Here is a 14,004-nt window from a genome sequence, read left to right as displayed (position 1 = left end):
AAAAAGGGAATATAATAAAACATATAAAAGATAAAGTTTGGGCACTTTTATTTCTCTTTAACTTTTGCACCCTTCCTTACTCTTTGAAAAAGTATTGTTTACACGTGGGTAATGTGTAAGACTATTCTTTGACGGAAACATAATGTATGTCCAATGCCTTAAGGTGCTTACCATCTGTTTGGAGAACAGCACTGATACCCATAAAGTACCAGCAAAGACTCAGGCTTGAGTTAGGAAGTGATGTACTTGAAGTGTTACAAGTATGTGCTCAGAAGCCTTATGGATTTTCATGGTATGGGTAAATGTAACACATACCCACCAATAAATGCCATTTATTTTTGTAGGCTGAATCAAATCTCTGTCTCGAGTAATGATTTCATATCCTTTGGACTAGATGGGAATAGGACTAAGAAACAGCCAGGCAAAACAAGGCAATTCATCATCCTTATTCATCTTTCTAAACCTATATGCATCTTTTCATACTGAGGTTCATTATTATCTACAACTACATTTGGTTTGCATATAACCATTTATTTTTCAGCCTTAGATATTTTCATATCAATTGTCTTGTTTTATCCTTAAATAAAGGTTCCAGTGAGTCCCTATTTCTTGGGTGAGGAAAATTGAGGCTTAAAAATAGGTTTTTAAAAATTACTTAATTTCTAACCCCTTCCCTATATCTTGTAACTGAATCTCAACCTCGATTTTTTTAATATCCTTGAAATTAAATAGAAATCAAATAATATCTTTCCACATGTAGGTTACTTCCCTCTATGATAACTCTGCCTCCAAATGTGAAGAGCTGGATTTAATCCAACTGAAAGAAAATCAGAGGGGAAAATGTCAGGGACTAGAAAAGAGATTTGATGTCTGTACCCACATTGCAGTGTTCGAGTCCCGAGTTATTAAATTTCTCATATTTGACATTTTATATACATATGTCTGTTTATGAAGAGTTTAGTTCTTATCTTTCTTTAGTCAATATATTTCTTTAATCTTTCTTTAATCTATACATATAGTAGATGAATGCTATTTTATGTATTTTCATTCTTCTCAAACCAGCAGCTTGAAGAGTAAAAAGACACAGTGTTTTAGCTATTTTTATTGAAAATGCTTTAAAACAAAAAACCTTTGGAATTTCTTATCACAATATCAATCAGCTAAATATATTTAATGTGGTGAATGAACCATACATATGCTGAAATAGTCCTAAAATGTACTAGGGTGAGTATCAATAGGCATTAATAGATTCTATTAACAAAGAACATTAAACATTGTTACACTGTTGATGGGATGGTATTATTATAGAAAGAGTCTCCCTCAATTTAAATACCTAGCATGTACAAAACAAGTTTGAATCAATGAGACAGTAAACAAGAATAATAAAATAGAGATGGTGTCCTAAAGAATAAAGTAACTGCTGACTGTTTTTCTATTTTCAGTTTCTACAAATCTATATTTTGATTTCTTTATATAGTATTTAATGGTTAATTCCCCATTTCCCTTTTAGTCTTACATGACTAACTTCTATGGGTTTTATTTTCATTCAGTTCTATATATTCCACCTGCTGAAGCCTCCCATGTTGTGTGTCAAGAGGAAAAATATCTTATTACCTTCTTGTCTTTTGAACATTTAGTTTTTTCTCCCTCCCTCCCCCTCTGTCTTGTACCTAATGAGCAAATTATCTAAAAATAGATACGTTCATCATTCTACAAAATGTTGTATCTTTTCTAGATTGGAGGCCAGTGTAATTGTAAGAGACATGTGTCTGGCAGACAGTGCAATCAGTGCCAGAATGGATTCTACAGTCTACAAGAGTTAGATCCTGATGGCTGCAGTCCGTGTAACTGCAATACCTCTGGGACAGTGGATGGAGATATTACCTGTCACCAAAATTCAGGCCAGTGCAAGTGCAAAGCAAACGTTATTGGTACGTGTAATGCAAAAGTTTACAGTCACATCTCTATTACCATCTGGAATAAAATTCTCTATTTGATTTCTTAACTGAAGAGTAAAGCAAATTTCTTTGCTCAAGGCAGGCTGGAAAAAAAAAACAATTTGGATGAAATTAACTGTTTAAAAATGATTAAATTAATAATTCTATCAAACTGCAGCTTGGAGCTTAGTTTAATCAACCCTTTAGAAGTTTCTTTATTCTGTAGATGTATTAGTTCACATGGTCCCATACTAATAAGTCATAGAAAAATATAATTTGCTTACTGCATAGATGTTTCTTTTAGAAAATTAGCACTTTTTCAAAATGTTTTACACTTAATGAGTTCTAAGGAAATCATTTCCATGCTAGTTTTCTTAATAGACCAAAATAAATGGATTTTTTTCAAAATATTCTGTGCTACAGGGTCCTTTGTGATAAATCTTTCCATTTTTTTCTATTATATTTCTTTGAACTGTCCCTATGAAATGCAAAATAAGTCAACATAATTCCACAGATCATGTATATTGCTAAGGTTACTTATAAAGGGCTACATAATTTTAATTTTGTAATTCAGCACCAAGTTGATTATAATAAACAGCTACCTTCGGTGTTATTTATCATTTTTTTTATACAAGACTTGCTTTTTTGTTTGTTACTCCCACAGGTATTTTTCAGAAATTAGATTTGATTATAGCAATTTATTACATCCAACATTTTTGAGGGGAACCACCGCCACATAAGGACAAAATTTATCAAGTGCCCAAAATGCACTATGTACATAATGCACTTTGAAATTTTGATATATGAGAATATTATGAGAGGAAAGTTTCCTGATGAAGTGAGTCCTGCATTGTAACTGAATATGTCCTGGTTCATATAGGAAGTTTAAAAAAGACCTTTGCCTTTCTATTGTCATTCAAGACACCAAGTCATCCATGGTTTTTCTAACACTGACCTGAACCTAACAGTAATGAAAATATGCCTAACAGTGATCACACACACACACACACACACAAATGCTTACAAGTACATATGCATATGTACATATTCTGAATACTATTTTCATTTCTGTGATATATCTCTAAATCTAATTCTTTATCTTTTGTTTATGTTGGTATACATCATGCTACACAATTCAGCTAAACAAGCATTTCAATTTAATAAAAGTAACGTAGGTGTGTTCAATGGCATTACATGAGATTTTTCTGGTTTAAAGAAAGATTGCTTGAAAATCTGTAACATAATTTGCCTTTTTGGATCTCAAGCATACTAAAACGAATTTTTTAGAAAGAAAGAATAACTAACGTGTAAAGAGAAGTACATATTTGTATGTGCTATCTCTGATGCTGAATGAATTCTAAGACTTTGAATTCAATCTGTATGGCATCCTTTGTTCTTTAATGTGAGATATATTTTAAACTCAAATGTGAAAACAAAAGTTAAAGCAAGGCCTATAATGACAGTGAAATAATTACTTCTTTGTATCAATGGAATCTTTCCTGTGATGGTTAGAGTCCAGAGCTTAAGGAAGGGAAAAATCAAAATTTACTTAGAATTTGTTATAATATCCCCACTATTTGCCTATTTTGTTGATTGATCCAGATGGTTTTCTGTAGGAAACATAAATAAATATTTTGTGAAGACTAGATTAGTATTATATATAATTATTATTTCTAGTGTAATTTTTGCAAACATACTTTTAATAAAAACAAAGTTGACATGCATATATATTTATTTTCCTAATGGGATTAGCAAGTAACTTTATTCAATTTCACCTTGTTAATATGAAAAAAAAGAAGCCCAGAAAATACAAGTGTATGTTGTATACGCTTCAGAAAGCAAGCTGTTCGAGTTAACAAAACTGTTAAATCTTACTAATGATTCTATCACCAGTAAAATACATTAGCACCAATAATTTTATTAAAGTAGGTCATTCATCTAGAATAAAAAGGGAGAAGAATGTGAATTAAATGCCAAGTGTGCTAACTCGCCTGTACTTGTTAACACTGAATGTGATGCCCTGTAGGCCTTCCTGAGTATCGTTAGGAATAGATTACCTGTCAGGAATATGTATGGCATATTCAAATAAGCACTGCGCATATTTTTAAAACTGATATGATATGAATCCATGTAGACCAATTTTAATAGTTCAAAATGAGTCATAATTCTTGTTAACAATACAGTTATTTTTAAAATTTGCAGCAATAGTGGTCCTTTTTTATTTTCCTTATTGAAATTAAATGATATGCCTTAGGTGAGTCATTCATCACTGTTAAAGAACTTGCCTTCCATTGGAGTTCTTGAATTTTTATCCATATATATACATATATATTATGCATTTCCTTCCAGTTTAGGAAATGCTTTTCTACATATGAGTTCCTGAGTGTGTTTTTGACTCTTATTTTAAGACTAACTTTTAAATTGCTATTATAGTTTGAAATAAATGTTTCAGTTGATTCAACCCATGAGGTCATTTATTTAAATTCATACATATGTAGAGACTGTCTAAAGGAAGTATTTTGCATCTAAACATTTACTCTTTTAATTTTTTTTTATTTCTTTACCTTGTAATAACCTTTTTTAGAATAACCTTACTTGTCAGAGATTTAAGTTTAGGTGATAAAACATTTTTCTCCATTTGTAAAATGTGTATGTGTACTCCTTTAAATAGAAGTAGTAGAAAAAACAGAATTTACTTAGTGTTTAAAGAGGTATGTTCCGAATCACACAAGATGACAAGCAATGTGATTGCTTTATGAGCCAAGGAGGGCATAATTTATATTAATTGAAAATGATAAAATAGAGGAGCATACAAAAGGATTAAAATAAGAATTGCCCTGGATAAGTTTTATTTATATTAATTATTTAAATGTGGAGATTCAGAAATAAATGTATATGCTGTTGTCACAAAAATAGTTATCAGCTTTTTATTTTTTCTCAGCTTCACTAATGTATAATTAAATAAAAATCGTATATATTTATGGCAGACAACATGATGTTTTGATATATGTACACATTATAAAATGATTAATTCCAGCTAATTAACATATCCATCACCTCATGTACTTATCATGTTTTTGTGGTGAGAACATTTAAGATCTTAGCAATTTTCAAGTATTGAATACATTATTATTAAGTATAGTCACCACGCTGTACAATAGAGCTCCAGAACTTATTCATTCTGTCTAGCTGAAACTTTGTACTCAGCTTAACATTTTATTAAACATCTTTAGTGATTTCTTATCTTTAGGAAAACAGCTAATTTGTTATATGAAATTCTATAATTCTGAATGAACACATTTGTTAAAATAGTTTTTAAGATTTGTTAAAGAGGAAAAGAGCTCCAGCATATGTAATAGAAGCAACATTTGCATTAAGCATTTTTCTTTGTATTAAGTAATAATTAAAAATTTATGAAGTTCAATTGTATATTAAAGCTAAATTAAATATTACCATCGTATTTTGAGAGTATGATTAGCCCTCTGTGGCATTGCTTGTGGGAAAACACTCAGTATTTTGTGTCCTTATTAAGTGTCTGCAGTAGCATTGTTTGTGCCTCATCTATCTTGAATGAAATCATTTTCCTATCCTCACCTTTTAAATATGTTTTATCTTTAGGGCTTAGGTGTGATCGTTGTAATTTTGGATTTAAATTTCTCCGAAGCTTTAATGATGATGGATGTGAGCCCTGCCAGTGTAACCTCCATGGCTCAGTGAACAAATTCTGCAATCCTCTCTCTGGGCAGTGTGAGTGCAAAAAAGAAGCCAAAGGACTTCAGTGTGACACCTGCAGAGAAAACTTTTACGGGTTAGATGTCACCAGTTGTAAGGCCTGTGACTGTGACACAGCTGGATCCCTCCCTGGGACTGTCTGTAATGCTAAGACAGGGCAGTGCATCTGTAAGCCCAATGTTGGAGGGAGACAGTGCAATACATGTTTGGAGAGAAACTTCTACCTACGGCAGAATAATTCCTTCCTCTGTCTGCCTTGTAACTGTGATAAGACTGGGACAATAAATGGCTCTCTGCTGTGTGACAAATCAACAGGACAATGTCCTTGCAAATTAGGGGTGACAGGTCTTCGCTGTAATCAGTGTGAGCCTCACAGGTACAATTTGACCATAGACAATTTTCAAAGCTGCCAGATGTGTGAGTGTGATTCCTTGGGGACATTACCTGGGACCATTTGTGACCCAATCAGTGGCCAGTGCCTGTGTGTGCCTAATCGTCAAGGAAGAAGGTGTCATCAGTGTCAACCAGGTAAGAAAGAAATGTGTTACATTTTCAATGCACAATGACCTTCCTTTTGTTAACTCGTAACAGGTGATTTCTTTCTGTTTCTGGTTTGTGGCTTCTACAAATTTTATTTCCAAAGTAATTGTTGTATTTATACCGTTATCCAACACAGATATAACTATTTAACTTCTTCAAAATTATCTAGCATATTTATGTTACTATTTTGGGAGGATACTCTAGATAAACTTCAGCCAATTAGATTTATTTCTTAATTGAGACAATTTCCCCACTTGGAGTAAATATCCTTTTAACAGTTTTTTTTTTTTTAAATCAGATTAAGGAGAGTCAACTTTATTTTCTAGAGAAAGGAAAATTTGAGTTGATTTATCCATACAGTGCCAAAAATTGAAATGATGAGCTAAATCTCTGAATAAAGCTGGCCAGATGTTTTTACCAAAGAGGCTGTATGTTCTAGCTTTATACAGAAATACCTAGAATTGTTTCTACCTGCCATCAAATTAATAAAATAGGCTACTATTTAATCTCACCGTATACAAACTTATCTTTCCATCTCTTTCCCAATTGGGAGACGGATAGACCCCATCTTGGTTCTCCTTGCATTTAAGATTTTAACTAAAATACTATGCCTTCTTTACAATAAATTCATTAGGACACCATGATAAATATAAGCACTTATCAGTTGCTTAACAGCTGTGCTAATTGCTATACTGTTAGCCAGCCTTAGCTCTGAGTTATATGAGCCTATAAAAATGAGCATATACAAACTCAAAAGTGTGGTTTGCTTGCTACAGAAGGATTAGAACAAAAGCTCTGTTTGCAGAGCATGGAACCCAGCCTAGGAGAACTGGGCCACACTTTTCCTTTAGCATTGGTCACTGTGACAAGTAAGATCAAAGAGACAGGAAGGAATTCATAAAGAGTTTATTATTTTTGACATGTAAGTTTTAGAAAACAACTTGAACTGGTTTAATCATAAAAGGAGACTATATTATAACTAGATATTCCGTAAAAATCTAAGGACAAGGACCACTACAGGAACTAGAATGGTTCCATTGATACATGTTCATACATATTTCTCTCTCTCTCTGTCTCTCTCTCTCTCAGAAGGGAATTTTACTTCTTTATTTCTCTCTATATGGGTATATGGTGAACGTATGTCCCCCGAAATTGTTTATAATTCTACCACTAGCTACAACAGAGAGATTTATTAGCTACCTCTTAGTTATAATTTCTAGAGGGAAATTCAAATTGACTCAGTTTTGTTTGGTTGGTTACCTCTGAGCCAATTCAGTGGGGCCAGGGGTGTCACATTCTTATAAAATGAGCATGGCTTTTAGGGACCATTACATCAGGTAGGCGCAATGTGGTAAGCATCCCCAAAAACAGGGAGATTATTGACAGCTGGACAGACGGCCTTAATAACAGATACAGCACATTACACTCTTTTTACCTTCAGGTTAATCCTTCCAAACTTGCAATCAATTAACTTTTTGGTATCCTAAGATGATATTTTTCTTAGAGATGTTGATACTGTTTATCAATATCTCTAATTTTAGAAACAAGGTACACCGTCTCCTGCACAGTCAAATAACCATGATTTATATATTCTTCTTTCTAAGTAAACCAAAACAAGCTAATAGATCAAATATTATGTCCTTTTAATTATCAATTGCTAAAATTTATTGTTTCATAACATTAGTTGTATATATAAGTCACACGTTTTAAACAATTTTTCTAATTTTGGATAAACTCTGATATCACTGTAAAAACATTTGGTCCCTTTGGTCCTTTCAATGAAAGACCCGGCTCATCATCTCAATACTTTGTACACCTACCAAATATCTAAATGATGAACCAAAATTGTTAAAAAAAACTGTGTCTTTCTGGGCATTTTGTATGTCATGCAGAAATAGCTGTGGATAATTTAATCTACATCATGCATAAGACTGTTTCATTTGTGCCCTTCCTAGAATGAAGAAATACAGACTTCATTGTTCTTTCCTTTATCTTTGTGGCTCTCACTGTGGTGATCTCTTTGTTCTCAACTCTACACCCTTTTCTCCCTCCACCGTCTATGGCTCTTTCCTGACTACCCTGTATAGTATTGGCATAATAATTTCCCTAAAGTACTTCTTTAGTTGTGTCATTCTCCTAGAGGGTTACCAAAATGGGTTTTACTTTACTTATCATTTGAGTCCAATCTGCGCAAACCTTTATGAGTTCTTATCTTCTGGTCACAGCCTAGACACCCTGCTTTGCTTCCTGATATTCCCTGATTCCCATCTTCTTCAGTCACTGCAACCACTTCACTGGAGCTACACATGTCACATGCAGAGCCAACTTCTATCTACCTGATGCTTGGGTTCATTCTTTCCCCATGTGGAATGCAGTATAGTTCTCCTTTTCAATGTTAGTTGGCATCCTCTGACTAGTTTTGCTATTGAACATACTGCCTGTAATTTTCCATCAGTGAACAATAGTGAACAACAAATTTGACATGAAGCTTCAGTGTTTTAAGAGGTGGTTTAACTCAAACCTACAGAAAACTTGAAAATAATGCATTTTTGAAAATGTGCTCAAACTTGAAAATAATGCATTTTTGAAAATGTGCTCTATGTACTTCATGTTCAATTTATTATTTGACCTTGAAGAGAGATTTATGTTTAAGAAATAATACAGATCTCATTGTAATTACTCTATAATTACGCTTCTCTTTTCTGAAGACAATATGGAACTATAAATGAGGTCAATGAGTTGAGAAGAGAGCGTTAAAACTTGTGAAAGTATTTTTATTTACTGAAAAAATTTGACAGTGTATTGTAAAATATTTAGCAGAAAACATACCAGACTGAGAAGACATATTTGGAACTCCATTTCTTCAGCTTACTCTTACTGACTCTCTAAAGGCATTCCCCTGTCCTCCTCATCAGGGAACTTTCATTTTTTCTTCTAACTGTCCATTTCTAGCCTGGGGTAAGCAGTTTTATCTATCAGATAGATACTCTATCTAAATATCCATGTGTCTATTTAAAACTTGGGGCCCCTGTTACTATAAGGAATAAGAAAGAAATTGATCCTGGAAGACAGCCTTGGCTATACTAGGAATGTCCTACACTTATAAATTTGCTGGCAGAACATTAGTCAGCTTCCAAATAGATGCTTTTAATGACCATGAGTTTTGTACTTTTTTGATAGATTTAATTATTTGCATTTTTAAAAAAAGTAAGCCAGAGTTAATGAAGGCCTCTTAAGTCCTGAGGAAATATATGCACAAAATCTCTTCTTGGTATCTTCAACTATTTATTACTTGCTTTGCCTTATAGACTCACTACTATTCTAGTGATTCTTTCTTCTAAGGATATGCTACAGTTTATCAGTGGCCCTGCTGAGTTATTGACTCAAGATATTGACCTGGTTATGAAACGCTAGAATGATCAAGCTATAGATTTGTATTATTATATTTTGTTGAACAGCACAGTTCATAAACATTTCTCTTACAGAGAAATCATTTTCTTCTGGGTGCTGCTGAGTTCTTAATTTAATCAGATAACATTTTATGTGTAGTAGCAAACGGTACTTTCAGTGAGCCTAAATTTTGATGGGGAAACTGATAGATTAATTTACAAATAAATATATGATATAAATTTAAATAGTGATTATTTTTGGATCCCTGGCTCTATGCAATTATCTTTCTTTGTTAAGAGTTTAAGATATTACTGAGGTTACCAAATGAATGATGTATTGGCCACTTTTATATCAATGTTTTTAGTTTCCAGAAAGGTAAACTAGATAGCCATGTTTATATTGTACAAGTAAAGTCACATTGATATTTTGTTGCAATGGAAACAGGAAGTGGTTTAAAAGGAGGATTGGTAAAGTGAAATAAATCAACCTGTCTCTTTTCATATTATTTTCTAAAATTAGTCATTTTTCTGTTTTTCTCTTTTACATTTTTTTCGTTAAAGATCATGAGTGCCTGATTTAAAAAGCAGCCCAACAAGATTACCTTATTAAAATGCCTGATTTTTTCTCCGTGTCTTCAATTAAATAAACCCCTTACTGTGTACCTACAAGGTAAAAGGAATTATTTTTTTATTGTAGTTATGCAAGTTGAATCAGATAATCCTTGCCCTCAAGATATTGAAACTCTAGCAAGGGAAATAAAATAATTGCACAAGTAAATAAAATACAAGAATGCTTTAAATATGATCATTATATTTCAGTATTAGTGTTGATGCCTGTTCTATATCTTCCTCTAAAGAAAGAAGACAATTTGCAATAAGCATTTGGAAAGTTTTGTTACATCTATACCTAGGCAAATAGGGACTAAGAAATTATTCTCCTCATGGCCACACATAGTGGCTCATGCTTGTAATCCCAGCACTTCGAGAGGCCGAGGTGGATGGATCGCCTGAAGTCAGGAGTTCAAGAACAGCCTGACCAACAAGGTGAAACTCCGTCTCTACTAAAAATACAAAATTAGCTGGGCGTGGTTGTGCATGCCTGTAATCCCACCTACTTGGCAGGCTGAGGAAGGAAAATCACTTGAACCCAGAAGGCGGAGGTTCCGTTGAGCTGAGATCATGCCATTGCCCTCCTGCCTGGGCAACAAGAGCCAAACTCCATCTAAAAAAAAAAAAAAGACAAATGGATACCAGATAAAGCCCTCCCTCCCCCCCAAAAAAGAGCCAGGAGAAGAAAAAGGAAGCCAGGAGGGAGATTGTGTGAAGAATCTGTGTATTATTATTCAGTATTGACATTTTTAAATTTAATTTGAATTTTAATCAAAATTTACCTTTGCATAATTTTTAAAAACCAAATAAAATGTAAAGGGCCCAGTCTTATCATTTACCCAGAAGTCTCCCTGCTCAGAGAAAATGCCTTAAATTTCTTTAGATGTTTCTTCTGAGCTTTCAGGTCTGTATTTCTGGGAGATATATACATATATAGATATATATGTATATGTATATGTGTGTGTGTGTATATACATATATATACACACACACATACATACAGAGATTTTTATCTTGATTTTTAAAATGCAGACAGTATCTATTGCCTTCCTACAGAAGATGAGTATTTAGCTCCTCACACCTTCTCCTTAGCAATCTTTTTATTTGGTTAAATCAGTATTCAGAGATTTCTTTATGATGACTACATAAATTTACTGTACAGCTATGCCATATAATATGCTTTGACTATATTTCCTTTCTTCAAAAAATTTGCCTTTGTTTAGTTTTCCAGGACTTTCTTAGGCATTTCTAGGAAACAGAACTTTCCAAGGGACCTCTAGCCAAGAAATGGATCACGTTTTGGTTTTTCCCACTAGATATATGAGTGGGAAATTTAGGCTGACTGATTTGTAGTTCTTTGGCACAGCTATATCCAAGGGCTAACAGTTGCTGCTTTACTAGGGATTTCCTTTGCCTGTCTCCCATGTTGGATCCTCCATTTCTTGAATCCCACATGTTCTCCCTTCTTGGTTTATTTGATAGAGCACGTGTTCCAGTAGCTTCTGAAAAAGAATACAAGGAGGGAAGTAATTTGAGGAGAGAATTTTGAATGTCTGATGTGTCTTTACTGTCTTCAAGTATCTAAACATAAAGGACTATTTTAAATTTTACTGCTGTATGAAGACATTTTCATTCAAAAAATTTAAGTGATTACATCATTAGCTGTTAGCAATGTCAATCAGATTCTTGCTTCTTTTCTTCTTCTTCTTCTTCTTTTTTTTTTTTAATACCGTCTGGAAGTTTTTGCTGTCTCTATATCCCTGGGCACTCAGTGGACCCTTTTGCCTATCGACAACTGCTCTTATGTTCTAAGAAAATCTGCAAAACGCCTACATAGCAACATCTGGATTCATGTTTGACCAGATGACTGGACACCAAGCCTAGCCAAATGGATGCATAAAATCAATCACAAGCAGTCTTTCACATGATACTGTTTACGTACTTGTTGAGTCTAATCCTTATTTCATTTAACTTCTAAAGGAAAAGCTTAATGTATCCTCCTAAAATGTAAGAAGGACAACTTCCTGGTTGGGGAGGGTATTTACGACACCTTATATCTGACTTTAGAAATCTCTGGAGCTTTCAATTCCAAACTTTTCTTTCTAGAGTTATACAACCTGAATAAATTCACTTATTGTTGGGCTCTCTACTGCAAGTGCTTAGCTCTTGCTTATAGACATCTATAATTGCTTGTCATTTTCTCTCCCCCTCTTTTTTCATGTATTTCATTTCTGGGGATTTCAGGAGGGAAAAATTATTCAATCTACCATGTTTTGCTGACAAGGTTGCCCTGGTGTTTTTTGGGTTGTAATCTTTTCAGACCAAATCTTTGCAGCCATCCTTGAACCCTCTCTTTTCCCAAAAACCTTTGTCTCATCTAACAAAACCAATTCTGCTGATTTTGCCCTCAAATATACCTAGAATCTGACCACTTCTTGCCACCCTTACTTGTACCAGCCAGGTCCAAGCCACCTTCCTCTGTTCCTGGACTATTCAAGTAGGCTCCTACTCTCCTTTATCCTTCTTCATTCACTTCTCAACAGACAGCCAAAGTGATGCTGTTCAAACTTGAGTCACATCCTGTCATTCCACCTTCCATTTGCTTTCTACCATAGCTAATAAGAAATGAAGTTGATATTCTTTAATAATCCCCATGGTCTATAATGTCCATGACCTCTCTGACCTCATTTTCACAAGTCTTCAGATCATTTGTTCCTCTCCAGCCAATAAGTCTCATTGCTGTCCTTCACAATTGTTAAGTGCTCTATGTCAGCCAGGTATAGCAATACCTCCATAGCAGTGCTCCCTATATATTTTCTGAATTAATGAATAACTGTGTTTCAAAAATACCTCAGTGGCATTTTCCTGTTTTTAGGTGTGGGCATAGCAAAGGCCTGTGGTGTTCCTTTTACAACACTTAGGAAAGATGTTGCATTCAACCTTGCAAAGGAGGAAAAATAACAGTGACCTAAGTATCTAATGTATTTTTTAACAAAACAAGATCTAGTATACACATGTAAATAGTCCATGAAAGGGGCAATGCATGCTTTGAGACTTTTTTTTTTTTTTTGCTTCAGAAATTCCACTTTAATATTTTTTTTCTGGTTTTATGGTGTTTTAAAGTAAAGCTTGTACTGAAAAGAGAAATCCTTATTCTGAAGTATCTTCATCATAAACAGATGTTTTGCAGTAGCCAGGTCTGCAATGTGCACAGTAAAATGTGCTGCTACAATCTGAAGTTTTCATTTACTTTTAAACATGTCTGAGAGACCTAGATTATATACCACAGGGGCAGACACCACACTGGTATGTGTGAGCAGTGGGGCGTGGAGGGAAAAGGATGCATAGGAAGGGATGAGCAGCAAGCTTAAGGACTTCTGCCTGCCTTTCATCTGTGATTGCAAATACTGCTGACCCATACTAGATGACTGCACATAGATTCTTGTCCCACTTTCTTAAAAAACATTATTAAGGAAGGTGCATATAATGAAACCTCATGTATTATTAACCTAACCTTACTACGAATGTACAAGGAATAGGCTTAATTCAACTAAAATTTATAGGCAATTTGTTAAAGCAGCAGTGCACATTAGAAGGTACATTAGAGCCACATTGGTTTTAATATGCCATTCAATAACTTGAACAGAGGTTAAAAATGCTGCTTAACCTCCATTAAGTATTTTTAAAATGCTTTAAAATTATTTGGAATGTGTGTACATATATGAATGTACACATATCCACACTAATAAATATAACACTAGATATGTTTTCCCAGTTCCCTTTTCAGTGCTGGATGA

At 33.9% G+C, this 14,004-nt stretch overlaps 1 protein-coding gene across 3 annotated transcripts in view; it reads left to right on the top strand.

Moving 5' to 3' along the window:
• USH2A (usherin) overlaps window positions 1-14,004 on the top strand; it is a 777,259-nt gene that overhangs the window by 165,740 nt on the left and 597,515 nt on the right. For all 3 annotated transcript variants that reach the window (XM_037731607.1, XM_017509227.2, XM_037731606.1), the window contains exons 13-14: window positions 1,736-1,931; window positions 5,556-6,197. In XM_037731607.1, the coding sequence (XP_037587535.1) occupies window positions 1,736-1,931; window positions 5,556-6,197 (838 nt within the window). The remainder of the gene's footprint in view (window positions 1-1,735; window positions 1,932-5,555; window positions 6,198-14,004) is intronic.

This window comes from Cebus imitator, unplaced genomic scaffold, assembly GCF_001604975.1.
Source record: "Cebus imitator isolate Cc_AM_T3 unplaced genomic scaffold, Cebus_imitator-1.0 Scaffold411, whole genome shotgun sequence".
In the NCBI taxonomy this organism is placed as follows: Eukaryota; Metazoa; Chordata; class Mammalia; order Primates; family Cebidae; genus Cebus; species Cebus imitator.
This window is presented reverse-complemented; position numbering and strand designations above follow the sequence as displayed.